Source organism: Pristiophorus japonicus, chromosome 21 (genome assembly GCF_044704955.1).
Source record: "Pristiophorus japonicus isolate sPriJap1 chromosome 21, sPriJap1.hap1, whole genome shotgun sequence".
NCBI lineage: Eukaryota > Metazoa > Chordata > Chondrichthyes > Pristiophoridae > Pristiophorus > Pristiophorus japonicus.
The window spans coordinates 68,965,836-68,979,813 of record NC_091997.1 but is presented as its reverse complement, the minus strand read 5'-3'; the positions used below and the strand labels follow the sequence as shown (position 1 = coordinate 68,979,813).

Here is a 13,978-nt window from a genome sequence, read left to right as displayed (position 1 = left end):
GAATTCAGTTCTGCAATTGAGGAAAGTATTGTGTCTGTAAGCACTCTAGTAATGACTCCACGAGGCAAGGTATTGTACTTGAACTGTGGTGACCTTAGTCCATTTATTGCAGCTCCTGAGTGAGAGTACAGCATGGAGAGTTCCCTTTTATACCTGGTTACCGGTCGTGTACAGGTGACCCCTAGGACTCCACCAGTTGCACCCTCTGGTGGTACAAGCACAGTGTATACAGTGTGAAGGTACATCCAGTAGTCTTATGTAACTGTACATTGAGTGTACAGGGAGTATACTTATGTTATACATACACAACATCACTCTCCCCTAAGTCTTGTGCCACTGGCCTTTGCATTGTGTGCTCTGGCCCGAGACTTGAGTGCCCAAAGTCCTTGCACCTTGTCTATACTTTAGCTCACCCTGTTGACCCCCAAGACCTTACTGCCACAACATTGGGAGATGGTCAGTAGTGCACGGTTTGAGGTTGCAGTGAGGGTTGAGTGGGTTCTGGGTCTGATCCATGTGTGTCCATGGCTACATACATACATTTTCCCCCTCTCATACATAGACCATTTGTGTGGCTCAAACCTGCATGTGCATACATGTACAAAAAGAATGAACAGAAAAAACATAGGATTAATTACATCACTGTTTGGGTTCTGCAGTAGTGGAACAAGTACATTTTACAGGTAAGGTACATACGTGGTATCAAAGTCTTGCCCCTGGGTTGTGTAGGTGCAGGTGGGTGAGGACGCTAGTTCCAGAGTGACCGGACTGTGTCCAGGTTGTCTGATGGCGGCGCTGTGTCCCCTGCCAGCTGGGTGGGCTCGGATTACTCACCTGGCTGAGTCTCAGGGCTTTTGCCGTTCCCTAGTGGTGGGTAGAGCCACAGGAGTGTGTGGCCTCCCTGTCCTCCTTTGAGGGCTGCGGTGTCTCTTTGCTGCTCTTCAGCGATAGTGGGAGCCTGGTCAACCCAGGTCCCGTTGGAAAAACTGGAGGGTGCTAGCCTCTTGCTCCCTGGTGGCCAGAGAGGTAGAGCTGATCAGGGGCAGGGTACCTGTAGTGGTGCCTTTGTCGTCTGCTGATCGCTGGCCCTGCAGCTGGTATGTTCCCTCTGGGGCATCACATTGGTCCCGGAGGTGCAGGCTACATGGTCAGGTAGCCCGCTGGACCTGGGTATTTCCAACGGGAGGTTGCCCTTGGTTTTGTCGGCATGCTTGTAGAACCCGGCATCGCAGATCATCACTTCATTTACTCTCACAATACATTGGTTCCGACCGCAATCGCCCGACTTAACATGGTTAGTTACATTTACATACTTGAATTTGTCAATTACATCACTTACATATGTATCACCGGCATCGCTGTATAAAGAGTGGAACTGTCCCTTTAATTGTGATGGGTTGCCGGTCTCCTTTAAGAGGGCCTTGCAATCTTTACCCCAATCCGGTTCGCTGCTCGGCATCACGTGTTATTCCATCAATGCTGCCCCTCGTGATCTGGCCGCCATCTTCTTTCTCTCCACAAGGTAGGCTGCGGTGATCCTTTTCTCCCCAGGTTCTGCCATGGAGGCAGGGAAGTAGCCTTCTGTGTTGATTTTCTTCCTCCGGAGTCCTGCCACTGGAGCCTGGAAGGTGAAGTTGGGTCGTTTCGGCTGGATCATCTCGCCGTTGGGTTGAGCGGTCTGGGTCGTCTCCACGCAGTCGAGTTGAGCGGCTGGTTTTTCAGGTGCTGTGCTGGATCCAACTTCGGGGCCGCGGAGGACGTCGATTGCCGGAGGCTGTAGGTTTTCCCAGCTCCAACGAATCTTTTTCATCCATCTTCTTCCTAGCAGCATTGGACCATCACAGCAATGATCCACAAAGGTAACTTGTGCATCACGCCGTCATGGGACACCTGGACATCCACGCTGTCAACGACGGGGATGTGTCATTTGTGTAGGTGAGCAGTTTCACTTGGTTCAGAATCATTTTAGGTCGTTCGACTGGATTGTCCCAGAGTTTCTCAAAAGCCGCCTGATTCATCAGTGACTGGCTCGCCACTGTGTCCACTTCCATCGTGGCTGGAACACCGTTGATTTTGACTTCCATTTTCAACAGGGAACTCCTGGTGGTGCAGGTAAACACTCCGTACACCTCAACGTGGGGCTGAGCTGCCTCATGGACTCTCTTTTCATTGTCGCTGGAATCCGGATGATCGGCCAACTCTTCTTCAACTCGGTGAGTACAAGTTCTCTTGCACATTCTCTGGAGGTGGCCCTTCATGTTACAGCCTTTGCATGTAAAGTCTTGGTAGCAGCACTGGTGGGCCCTGTGATTTCCTCCACAGCGCCAGCACGGAGTTGGCTGGTTGGCCCCATGTGGCGGACTCAGGGTTGCAGGACTCGGGGTTCTGTTCTCTCTTCCCTGAGAGAGACTGCTTGCAGCAGCCTTGCCTCTAAAGAGGCGCCAGTTGGTTCACAGTACTTGCCGGGTTAGCGTCCTGGGGGTGAGTCATCTGCTTGGAATCGCAGGCCGAGATCATGAATGCCTGGCTCACGTTAATTGCCTTCTGCAGGGTGACCGTGGTGTCCACAGAGAGCAGCTTGTGGAGAAGGCCCTTGTGGCTGATTCCAATAACGAAGATGGCCTCCAGCGCTTCGGTGAGGTGGTCGCCAAAATCACATGGTGCAGCCAATCGTCTGAGGTCTGCAGCATATTTTGCGATTTCTTGGTCTTCGGGCCACCAGTGGGTGTAGAACAGGTGTCTGGCTGTGAGGATGCTCTCTTTAGGTTTGAGTTGTTCCTGTATCATCGTTACGAGCTCCACATATGTTTTGGTCATTGTCTTCGCTGGGGCTAGCAAGTCCCTGACGAGGCCATAGACGGTGGGCCCACAACTGCTGAGCAGGATAGCTCTGCTCTTATTAGCCAGCGAGGTTGGGTTGTTTCCCACCAGGTCATTTGCAATGAAAAAGTGTTCGAGCCTTTCCACAAAGGCCTCCCAATCTTCCCCATCAACGAATTGTTGAAACGTGCCAAGGTTAGCCATTTTCACGTGGAAATTCGTAATCTCGTCGCCCTATTGTGTCTGTAAGCACTCTAGTAATGACTCCACGAGGTAAGGTATTGTACTTGAACTATGATGACCTTAGTCCATTTATTACAGCTCCTGTGTGAGAGTACAGCATGGTGAGCTCTCTTTTATACCTGGTTACCTGTCGTGTACAGGTGACCCCTAGGTCTCCACCAGTTGCACCCTCTGGTGGTACATGCATAGTGTATACAGTGTGAAGGTACATCCAGTAGTCTTCTGTAACTGTACATTGAGTGTACAAGGAGTATACTTATGTTATATATACACAACAGAAAGAAAACCTGCACCACATTCAACCAAACATCACTCAATGCCCTCAAGCGAATTGACATACTGCCGCTGTGGAAATTCAGAAGAGCATGCGTGGCTCTTACACGGCAGCCATATTTCCTTCAGTGAATTTCACTACAGTGGTAGACTTTGTGGGCAGTGTGCGGTCATATATACACATCATGGAACAAGAGAGTGCAGGTTTATGCTTGCAACCCTAAACGATTCATATTGTGCTCCTCAGAAAGAAAGATGCTTCAAACACCTTAAAGGGTGAAAGGGCAAAGAAGAGGGACAAAGAAGTTAAAGGGAAGACGGAAGCAAAGTCATCGAGAAGGCATTTTAGGAGACTTCTGGGAGTGCGGTGAGAGGTGACAAGATGGGTAGAATGGCTACTGAGGGAACAATGAACAATGTGTCAGAGGATGAGGACAACATCCTGTTGGTTGTAACATCAGAGGTACACAATGAGCATACGCTAACTTCCTGTTTAGAAGAAAGAATGAGGAAAATCCCTTTAAGCCACTCACACCACATAAGCACATCGGCAACACTCAAGCAGATTACCCGCGTTCACTCTTGGTTGATGTGGCCAAAAGAGAGCATTTCTTTTTTGAAAAAAACATGTACCGGTAATTCAAAAAATTAATCCGGTGATTTTGCATGCTGTTCCTGTTCAGACAGTCGGTCTGTACCAGTCACCAGCACAATTTGCAGGCTTTTCTTGCAAACAGCTGACACATTCAAAACATTTATTCACAGTGAATGCATTTCATTCACTCAATTGTTTACAAAAGGTGCCAGATAATGAAGGGACCCAAGTTCAGCTCTAAAGGCAAACCTAATCTCATAAGAAAAATCTATGGTGTGCTTTTTTTCATTTTCTGGGCCATGAGATAGTTCCTGCAGGACTGAAGGTCAAGGCATGACCCTCTAAATCTTCCGATGGTCTCCCGGTTTCAGGAGCAAGGGGTCAAAATGACCTACATTTTTCATAAACTAATGTAAACACCAAAAAGCACATAAAGCAAGCCATCAACGAGCCACATCTGATCTCTGGCTGCCGCTCTGAACTCATTTTAATATTAGTCTTTATCTTAATGGCTACAGATGTTTTATCCTCAGAGCAAGATTTTGTGGAATTATTTTATAGTATAATCATTTTGTGTGTGTATTTCTCATTTTTACAATAATTTAAGATTCTGTTTTTTTAAATAAAAAAAAACATTTTCTATTTTGTGATGCAGTGAATAAATAGATTAGTCTGATAGCTGTATAGATAGCTGATGTAACCCTACAGCTGGAAGGGATATCGACATTGATAGGTGAATAATTTGAAAAGAGAATGACTGGTAAAAAGGGGAAGATGAATCTGGAGAGGGGACAAGCTCATTAAAGGAATACTTTGGTCTAAGACCCTAAATATACTGAAGTGCTTCTTATATAAAATATATTCTACAAATTTCATTCGAGAATGCTGATTGCTAGAAATGTGCATTTCCATGGGCGTTGGTGGTACTTTTCATGTGCAAGCTTAGTTAGTAACTGTCAGCGACTGTTTGACTGTGGAAGGCATCACAGTCAAGCCCAATCCTGTTTTCACTTGATATCACGCACACAAAAATTCCAGAATGACTCATTGAACATTGCGTCACCAAAACAAGCCATTCAGCCCATCAAGTCTATGGTGGCTTATTCATCATCATCATTGGCAGTTCCTCTGAATCGAGGAAGACTTGCTTCCACTCCTAAAGTGAGTTCTTTGGTGGCTGAACAGTCCAACACAAGAGCCACAGACCCTGTCACAGGTGGGACAGATATTCGTCGGGGGAAGAGGGGGGGGTGGCACTGATTTGACGCACGCTCCTTCCGCTGCCTGCGCCTGACCTCTTCACGCTCGTGGCATTGAGATTCGAAGAGCTCAACACCCTCCCGGATGCACTTTCTCCACCTAGGGTCTACCAGGTGTTAGTGGTGATGTCGCACTTAACCAGGGAGGCGTTGAGGGTGTCCTTGTAATGTTTCCGCTGCTCACCTTTGGCTCATTTGCCATGAAGGAGCTCCGCGTAGAGCAATTGCTTAGGGAGTCTCGCGTCTGGCATGCGGACTAAGTGGCCTGCCCAGCGAAGCTGATCGAGTGTGGTTAGTGCTTTAATGCTGGGGATGTTAGCCTGAACGAGGACACTTATGTTGGTGCGTCTGTCCTCCCAGGGGATTTTCAGGATGGTGATTAGCAGCTGATTCTTCCCTCCACAGCTCGGAGACCCTGAGCCATATGTAGCCCCTTGGGTGAGATCAGCTAACAGCACAGACTGGAATTCAAACCTGGGGCCTTTTGGCTTGTGTTGCACAGCAGGAGAGCTGATATCACAGGTCGGGGCGGCTCACGATGTTCCGGGGCCCGGCGCACCAGCTCTATTTGTGGCCCCGACCTGCGGTGGTGTTCTCACACAGCAGGCGCCACCGCAGGTCGGGGCTATAAATACAGCTAGAGCCGAGCCCTGGAACATCGTGGGTGAAGGTGCGGCAAATGAAGGTACGGAGCCTAGAAGGGCCCAGGGGCAGCACGGGCCCAGCCCACATTGTGATGTGTGCGCGCACTAGGTCCGTGCAGCAGAGCAGGTCTCCAGTCGTCCTGGTTCAAACCTTGCTACTGGATAAAGGCCTAGCTCTGACGAACCCGTGTGGTGGCTGATGTGCAACGGTCACCACACGTTAAAAAAATCCACGTACAGGCATCTTTCACCCCTTCAATTGGAGTTCTGGACTGGAATATCGGGTCCTTCATTGAAACATCTGTGAACTCTTGTGGAAGCAAGTCATCCTCGTTCGAGGGATCACCTACGATGATGGGTCAGTGCTGCATTGACTGGTGTCTCTATCACTACACTAGGTGATTGGCAGAACCGACAAGAGAAAAACTGTTTTAATGAACTGACGTAGATGTCTGGCCTCCTGGCAGGAGCCATGTTTTTGAGGTTGAGGAGTTGAGAAGCAATATTTCAATGTTGAGTTTCAGCCCCGCGGAACTCCCACCTGCTTCTTACTTTTTTCTTTCCGGCCAATAATCCTTCAATAGTTGCGTATTGCTGATTTAATTAAAATAACTGCTAGAGAATCCCTTAAAATTCGCACAGTGGAATCTCCATTGTCCATCATGACAGAGAATGCCCCAAGGTGGATAATGCAAAATGGTGGACAATCAGGAGTCCTTAAATGTTGGGATTTGGTAGGGCAATACGCCACATACAGCAATGAATGTGAGGAAATAAAAAGCACTGAAATATTTCTTAGCTGTGAGGTTCATTTCTGTCAAATAGGAGGATATTGGTGTTAATGGGCTGTGCAATAAGGCAATGCCTCGGTTAAGGCTGCCTGGAAAAATACCTGGCAGATAATCAGGGAGAGAATAAATTGGAACTTGGATAATGTCAATCAATTGCTACCTTTTATATAGCACCTTATCACATCTCAGGATGTCCCGAAGTCTTTCCATCAAATGAATTACTTTTGACGTGCAGTCACTATTGGTTATGTTCGCAAACGAGCAGCCATTTTGCGTACAGCAAGATCCATAAACAGAAAATAGACGCATGACTAGTTAATCTGCCTTTGGTTGAGGTAGGAACATTGGCCAGCTTTTCTTGAACTAGTGATATTTTATGTTTACCTATTCAGGCTCAGCTTAATTCAAAGGATGTTATCTCCAACAAGACAGCACTCACTCAGTACTACATTGAAGTGTTAGCCTTGAATATGTGCTCAAGTCCTAGAGCCACAATCTTCTGATTCGGATACAACAGTTCTACCAACTGAGGCCAAGCTGATATAATGTACCTGAATGTAACTTTTCTTTTTGTAAATGTCCTCAATAAGATGCTGAGCGATTGAACACTTTTCAATTTGGGTTCCCAGTGTCAGCTTCAAGCATTCTCAGGTCAGCGACTGCAGAGTTAGATGCAAAGTAAATTCATAATGGGGAACAAGGAAATGGCAGACCAATTGAACAAATACTTTGGTTCTGTCTTCACCTAAGGAAGGCATGAATAACCTCCCAAAAATACTAGGCGACCGAGGGTCTAGCGAGGAGGAGGAACTGAGCGAAATCCTTATGAGTCAGGAAATGGTGTTAGGGAAATTGATGGGATTGAAGGCCGATAAATCCCCAGGGCCTGATAGTCTGAACCCCAGAGTATTTAAGGATGTGGTCCGAGAAATAGTAGATGCATTGATGGTCATTTTCCAACATTCCATGGACTCTGGATCAGTTCCTATGGATTGGAGGGTAGCTAATGTAACCCCACTTTTTAAAAAAGGAGGGAGAGAGAAAACAGGGAATTATAGACCGGTTGGCTTGATATCGGTAATGGGGAAAATGCTGGAATCAATTATAAAAGATGTAACAGCAGCGCATTTGGAAAGCAGTGACAGGATCGGTCCAAGTCAGCATGGATTTGTGAAAGGGAAATCATGCTTGACAGATCTTCTAGAATTTTTTGAGGATGTAACTAGCAGAGTGGACAAGGGAGAACTAGTGGATGTGGTGTATTTGGACTTTCAAAAGGCTTTTGACAAGGTCCCACACAAGAGATTAGTGTGCAAAATTAAGGCACATGGTATTGGGGGTAATGTATTGACATGGATAGAGAACTGGTTGGCAGTCAGGAAGCCAAGAGCGGGAATAAACAGGGCCTTTTCAGATTGGCAGGCAGTGACTAGTGGGGTACCGCAAGATTCAGTACTGGGACCCCAGCTATTTAAATATATATTAATAATTTAGACGAAGGAATTGAAAGTAATATCTCCAAGTTTGCAGGTGACACTAAGCTGGGTGGCAGAGTGAGCTGTGAGGAGGATGCTAAGAGGCTGCAGGATGACTTGGACAGGTTAGGTGAGTGGGCAAATGCATGGCAGATGCAGTATAATGTGGATTAATGTGAGGTTATCCACTGGTGGCAAAAACAGGAAGGCAGAATATTATCTGAATGGTGACAGATTAGTAAAAGGGGAGATGAACAAGACCTGGGTGTCATGGTACCTCAGACACTGAAAGTAGGCATGCAGGTACAGCAGGCAGTAAAGGCGGCAAATGGCATGTTGGCCTTCATAGCGAGAGGATGAGAGTATAGGAGCAGGGAGGTCTTACTTCAGTTGTATATGGCCTTGGTAAGACCACACCTTGAGTATTGTGTGCAGTTTTGGTCTCCTAATCTGAGGAAGGACATATTGAGGGAGTGCAGCGAAGGTTCACCAGACTGATTCCCGGGATGACAGGGCTGACATATAAAGAAAGACTGGATCGACTAGGCTTATATTCACTGGAATTTAGAAGAATGAGTGGGGATCTCATAGAAGCATATAAAATTCTGACGGGACTGGACAGATTAGATGCAGGAAGAATGTTCCTGATGTTGTGGAAGTCCAGAACCAGGGGTCACAGTTTAAGGATAAGGGGTAAGCCATATATGACCGAGATGAGGAGAAACATTTTCACCCAGGGAATTGTGAACCTATGGAATTTTCTAGTTCGTTAGATATACTCAAAAGGGAGTTAGATGTGGGCTAAAGGGATCAGGGGGTATGGAGAGAAGGCAGGAGTGGGGTACTGAAGTTGCATGATCAGCCATGATCATATCAAATGGTGGTGCAGGCTCGAAGGTCCGAATGGCCTGCTCCTGCACCTATTTTCTATGTTACTATGTTTCTAAAGCGCTCACCACTCTACCTCAACAAGGTGCGGGAGAGCCCCAATCTCAGGAAACCAATGCCAGCCATCCTCTGACCTCTGAGTGAGATTGCCAACTTAGGGCTAATTCCTGATGAGGCTTTCAGCTCATCAATCCGAGTTATCGTTATCAGACTGTCTCAAGCATTCACTTTGAAGTGCATAAACTATCATAAAATCCAATGTGCAAGTTAAAGCTTTTCTGCTCAAGGGTAACCCACTGGGATTTTACGATAATGCCATTTGCAAAATAAGAGAACGACCTTTTCAGTGCAGCAACTTATACACCAGATTTTACAGTGCATTAAATGTACTTAATGGCCAGATTAGACTTTCAACTGTTTAACTTCTTTAGTTGTTGTTTTAATAACTTTTATTGCTGATTAATTATTTTGCATGGAACAACTTTTGCACAGTGCTGCAAAGAAAATCAACTAGCTCGATTTCACACCCAAACAGAATTTTTCAAGGTCTCCTGTGCTGTTAAAAAGACCGAGAAGGTGAGAAAAGAGTAAAAAAAAAATCAAAGAACTCAAGACTATCCCCTTCACCTCCTACCAACTGGATCAATGGTGAAGGAGGCAGATACCTGTGCCTGGGAGCAGGTTACCTGCCAGCCCTATTGTCTCAGTCAGAATGGTGCAAAGAAACACTTGACAGGGGCAAGAAAGCAAATCTAAAGCAGGATGCAAAAACAAGTGAGGCACTGTACACTGGATAAAACATAATATCATAAGTGCGCACACCGAACAACAGTGGGGCTCAGAACGCCAAGTTTCATTTGTCAATGCTTAAACATAAGAGGCAGTGATGTATGTTTCTGAACGAGTCGACACAAAAAGCAACTGACAGGCTCTAAGTGTGGGGCATGTGTCGCCATTCACTCTGAAATTCATTTACCACTTCATGTCGAGGATCCGCTTCTGTCACTCCACGGGTAACATAATACAAAGTCATTTGCTGCTGTAATGTCTCAAACCAAAATAACTACAACAAGTGACACCCTATCTACAAGGGAAGGGGGATAGTGACAGCTAATGATAAAACAACGCACTGCGCACCACTCTGAACCACAGATGTCACTTTCCAGCCTCATGACAAACTACAGGTCTGACAACTCACTTTACATCGCAGGGCATTTCCAACTTTTTCCCCGTTGTTGTGACAGGCAACAAAATTAATTAAACCCCAGACCTGGGATCTGACACTCCTGCATATTGCCTTCTATTTGTTGATTACTATTGATTTTCTTTGATACTTCATTTAAAAATCAATAGCTGGAAAGAAAAATAGGCATGGTTTACACATACTTAAACATACGAATGCACGCTGGAAGGAGCTGTAGTTTTGGCCAGGCGCTGGCAGCCAATTATGAGAAAAGCTCTTAACAGGTGAAAGCAAGGGCTCCAGATCGATTTTCAGTTTTCTTTTCCAATCACAGAAAGTGGCTATAAATTAGGCTCATCAATGTATTTTTTAAGATAACCCATGAAACAAATAACTTCATGCTTTAAAAAAAAATCCAGAGCTTAATAAGTTGGGTTTTTTTAAGGATAAAGGAGTCATATTGAGACCATGTCTAATGTTACCTGGAGTTCATGCGCGCTCGAAGTTTCTTCGCCTTCTTCCTGACTTTTTGCTTCTCCTCCACATCCTTCAACATCTCTGGATGCACGCAGGTCTCGGTCACAATGTCCATAATGTATTTCTTGCAGGACAGATGTTCCTGATGAATAAAAAGTATAAACGACCAATTACTGAGACAAACTTTCCCTTTCAGTGGAACTCAAAAAGTTCCATCGTGTATAGCTCTGGACCAGTCATTCATGCCCTAGTCTTTTACAAAGACCTTTAGAAGCTCTGCTGATAGCTTAATGAGTGAAGGCATTGTGTAGCACTGGGCCTTCAGATAAAGAGAGGTCCCAGGTTCAATTCCCAGTGCATGCTGAATGAAATCAGTCAAGGCTCCCATTTGTAATCACAAACTAATCAGCCCTGCTGGAGAAAGTTGGGCATGGACAAGATTAGACTGTGCTGTGATGATCCTAGCTGTAGAGCACATGGATGTTACTCTCCGAGCTCACACATGAAGAATGGTCACTTGGTTAAGATATCCGTGGAGCTGCATCACAGTAAAAATCGGTGTCTTTTAAACCTTTAATATGTTGTTGGTAAAACTTCCCATCTGAAACTCCCACATGTATGATAAGCCTAATCACTGATGTAATGTGGGAATCGCGGCAGCCAATTTGCACACAGCAAGCTCCCACACAAAGCAATGTGATAACGACCAGATAATCTGTTTTAGTGATGTTGATTGAGGGATAAATATTGGCCCAGGACACCGTGGGATAACTCCCCTGCTCTTTGAAACGGGATCTTTTACTTCCACCTGAGAGAGCAGACAGGGCCTCATCCAAAGCTGAAACTATCCTGGTCTTATGATCCAGAGTCACATCACATAATGATTTTATCAATGGACGTTTTATAGAGCCTGAATGCCATGTGTATTTGATTCTCCACAAATCCTCTCTTGTGTTTGGTACATCAGAAACAACAAGTTTGCATATGTATTTTTTTAAATAAAATGTTTAATTTATTAAGAAAGTTGAATGGGTTGACATTATGGCCAATTATACAAACATATTCATAGAATGCCAGGTCCAATTTGGACGGCAGAATTTTCTTCATATATTTTGTGTTTCAAATCTAGTTGTACAATGACCTCCTAGCTGTCAATGTAATGTACTGGAGACTCTTATTAACGACCCCAGTGATAGAGGAGAATATTGTCCTTGCTTGATTTGCTACAAATATTGTTGGCACTCTTTGTTCTATCTCGTGCTCTCTGTTGCTATGGATCTTCAATTGAAAATCGGTTGCTTAAGTAATGTTGGTTGAGCGATAAATACTGGTAGGGACACAGAGAACTCACCTGTTATTATTTGAAAGCGCCAAGGGGATCCACCTGCGAGGGCAGAAGGGGCCTCATCCGAAAGAAGGCACCTCCGAAAGACGGCACCTCCGACAGCGCAACAAGCCCTCAGTACTGCGCTGAAATTCCAGCCTAGCATTATGTGCTCAGGTCCTGGAGTGGGACATGGAACTCACAACCTCCTAACTTAGAAGCGAGAGTGCTACCATCGAACCAAGGCTGACACTTTATGATGGCAGGTTGCTTAAAATATCCCATTGTTTGATATCCAGCCCCTTTTTGTGTTGACGTGAATCTTTTTATTTTTAGTTTTTGTCTACTATCTTTAAGGTTTAGTGAAATAAGCTATCTTCTCTCAACTCTAGTCTAACATTTATCTCTGTGTGTCATGCTATCCCCTATAAAGCAGCAATGAGCTCTTTAAAATACTCTGGTGCATGAAAAGTGGGGGTGAAGTGTGTTAATTAGAACACTGTCCTTTCATCTCTACGACATGAGTTTGAATTTAGCTCAGATGAAGGAATAAAAAAATTCTGTCTCCCTGGGGGCTATAAGGATCCTTTGTGAAATGAGTTCGGGCAGTTTCAGTCTATGGCACAAAAAAGTGCTAACTTTGCAATCTTACCCAAAGAGGCCATAAGATTGGCTAATATTTTAAATAGAAGAATTGACATTGGTTCAGCAGCAGATGTCTTTCTAAACTGGGGTTAAGATGCCTTATTGGGTAGATAGAACTTTGCTTTCAATCTATCTGTGCTTTGTCTGACTAGTACATGATACCAGCACTAATTTTCAGCACTGATATCGCTCATCTAGAAAAGCACAACAATTCAGTTTAAAATAAAATGTATAAATTAAATACTCTGATAGTGTCGCTAAGAATTTCTAAAATGTCAGTGCTGAGAAAACTGCAGGAGAGTGCAAAAGAGGCAGTGGAGCAGTCAGTGACTGCAATAAGCCAAAATGTTCTGACTTTTTTTTAAACATCAGGGTTAATTGTTTTAAATGAGTAATGTTGATTTTCAAATAACTGATCAGAAATATATGAAGTTAGCCAAAGTAACACAGCGCTGTGTCATAAAATCACCATGCACCTGCAGAGCAGCCAGTGATTTAGCTCACTGAAAGCAGCATCTTTCCAGAGGGTGGTGGAGGTCTGGAACTCACGGCCTGAAAGGGTGGTAGAGGCAGAAACCCTCATCACATTTAAAAAGTACTTGGATGTGCACTTGAAGTGCCGTAACCTACAGGGCTACGGACCGAGAGCTGGAAAGTGGGATTAGGCTGGATAGCTCTTTGTCGGACGGCACGGACACAATCGGTCAGAATTGCCTCCTTCCGTGCTGTAAATTTCTAAGAAGCATCAATTAAGAACTAGGCTCAGTATAAGCAGTGTATTAGTTATGGGGGGGTGGGGGGGGGGGGGGGACTTCATTTATGCCTGGGGTTAGGAATCCAAAGTAAATCTAATCCTCTGCCATTGAAGTCCTTTGGCATATTGGCTCTAAGTTCTGTTTATGGGTCATTTGTGCACATCAGAACACTCACCAGCTTCCGTGCAAATGGATAAGCAAGTAAACCACTCCGCTAAATTTCAGGAGTTGTTAGAAATGCGATTAGGGACAGATCAATTGTCACTGCAGCCAGAGAACTGAAAGTATGGTGTAATATTATGTTAGGAGTAAGGAGATCAGAGGTCAATATCAAAAGTTCCATTAGAAACAATACAATGTTTGCTACTGGTGAATACTGCTTTAAAGATCACCAGAATGACAGTAGGTAGAAAACAGTAAGTGTGACTTCTGCAATACCAGTTGCCCTGTAAGTAATTGTTGATTATTTCTTGATAATCTTGCACTGATTATGACACAATCATTAATCCTCGAGTGGACACCATCATGCATCAATGACATGTTACAAACTGATCATAAGAGTTCACATTGAGAGTAGATGTCAGTTAAAAAAAACAGAATAAAATC

The 13,978-nt window shown here is 44.8% G+C and overlaps 1 protein-coding gene across 2 annotated transcripts in view; it reads right to left on the bottom strand.

Moving 5' to 3' along the window:
• The window catches only part of scaper (S-phase cyclin A-associated protein in the ER), a 393,511-nt gene that overhangs the window by 220,512 nt on the left and 159,021 nt on the right, over positions 1-13,978 (bottom strand). For both annotated transcript variants that reach the window (XM_070865008.1, XM_070865007.1), the window contains one exon: positions 10,654-10,790. In XM_070865008.1, the coding sequence (XP_070721109.1) occupies positions 10,654-10,790 (137 nt within the window). The remainder of the gene's footprint in view (positions 1-10,653; positions 10,791-13,978) is intronic.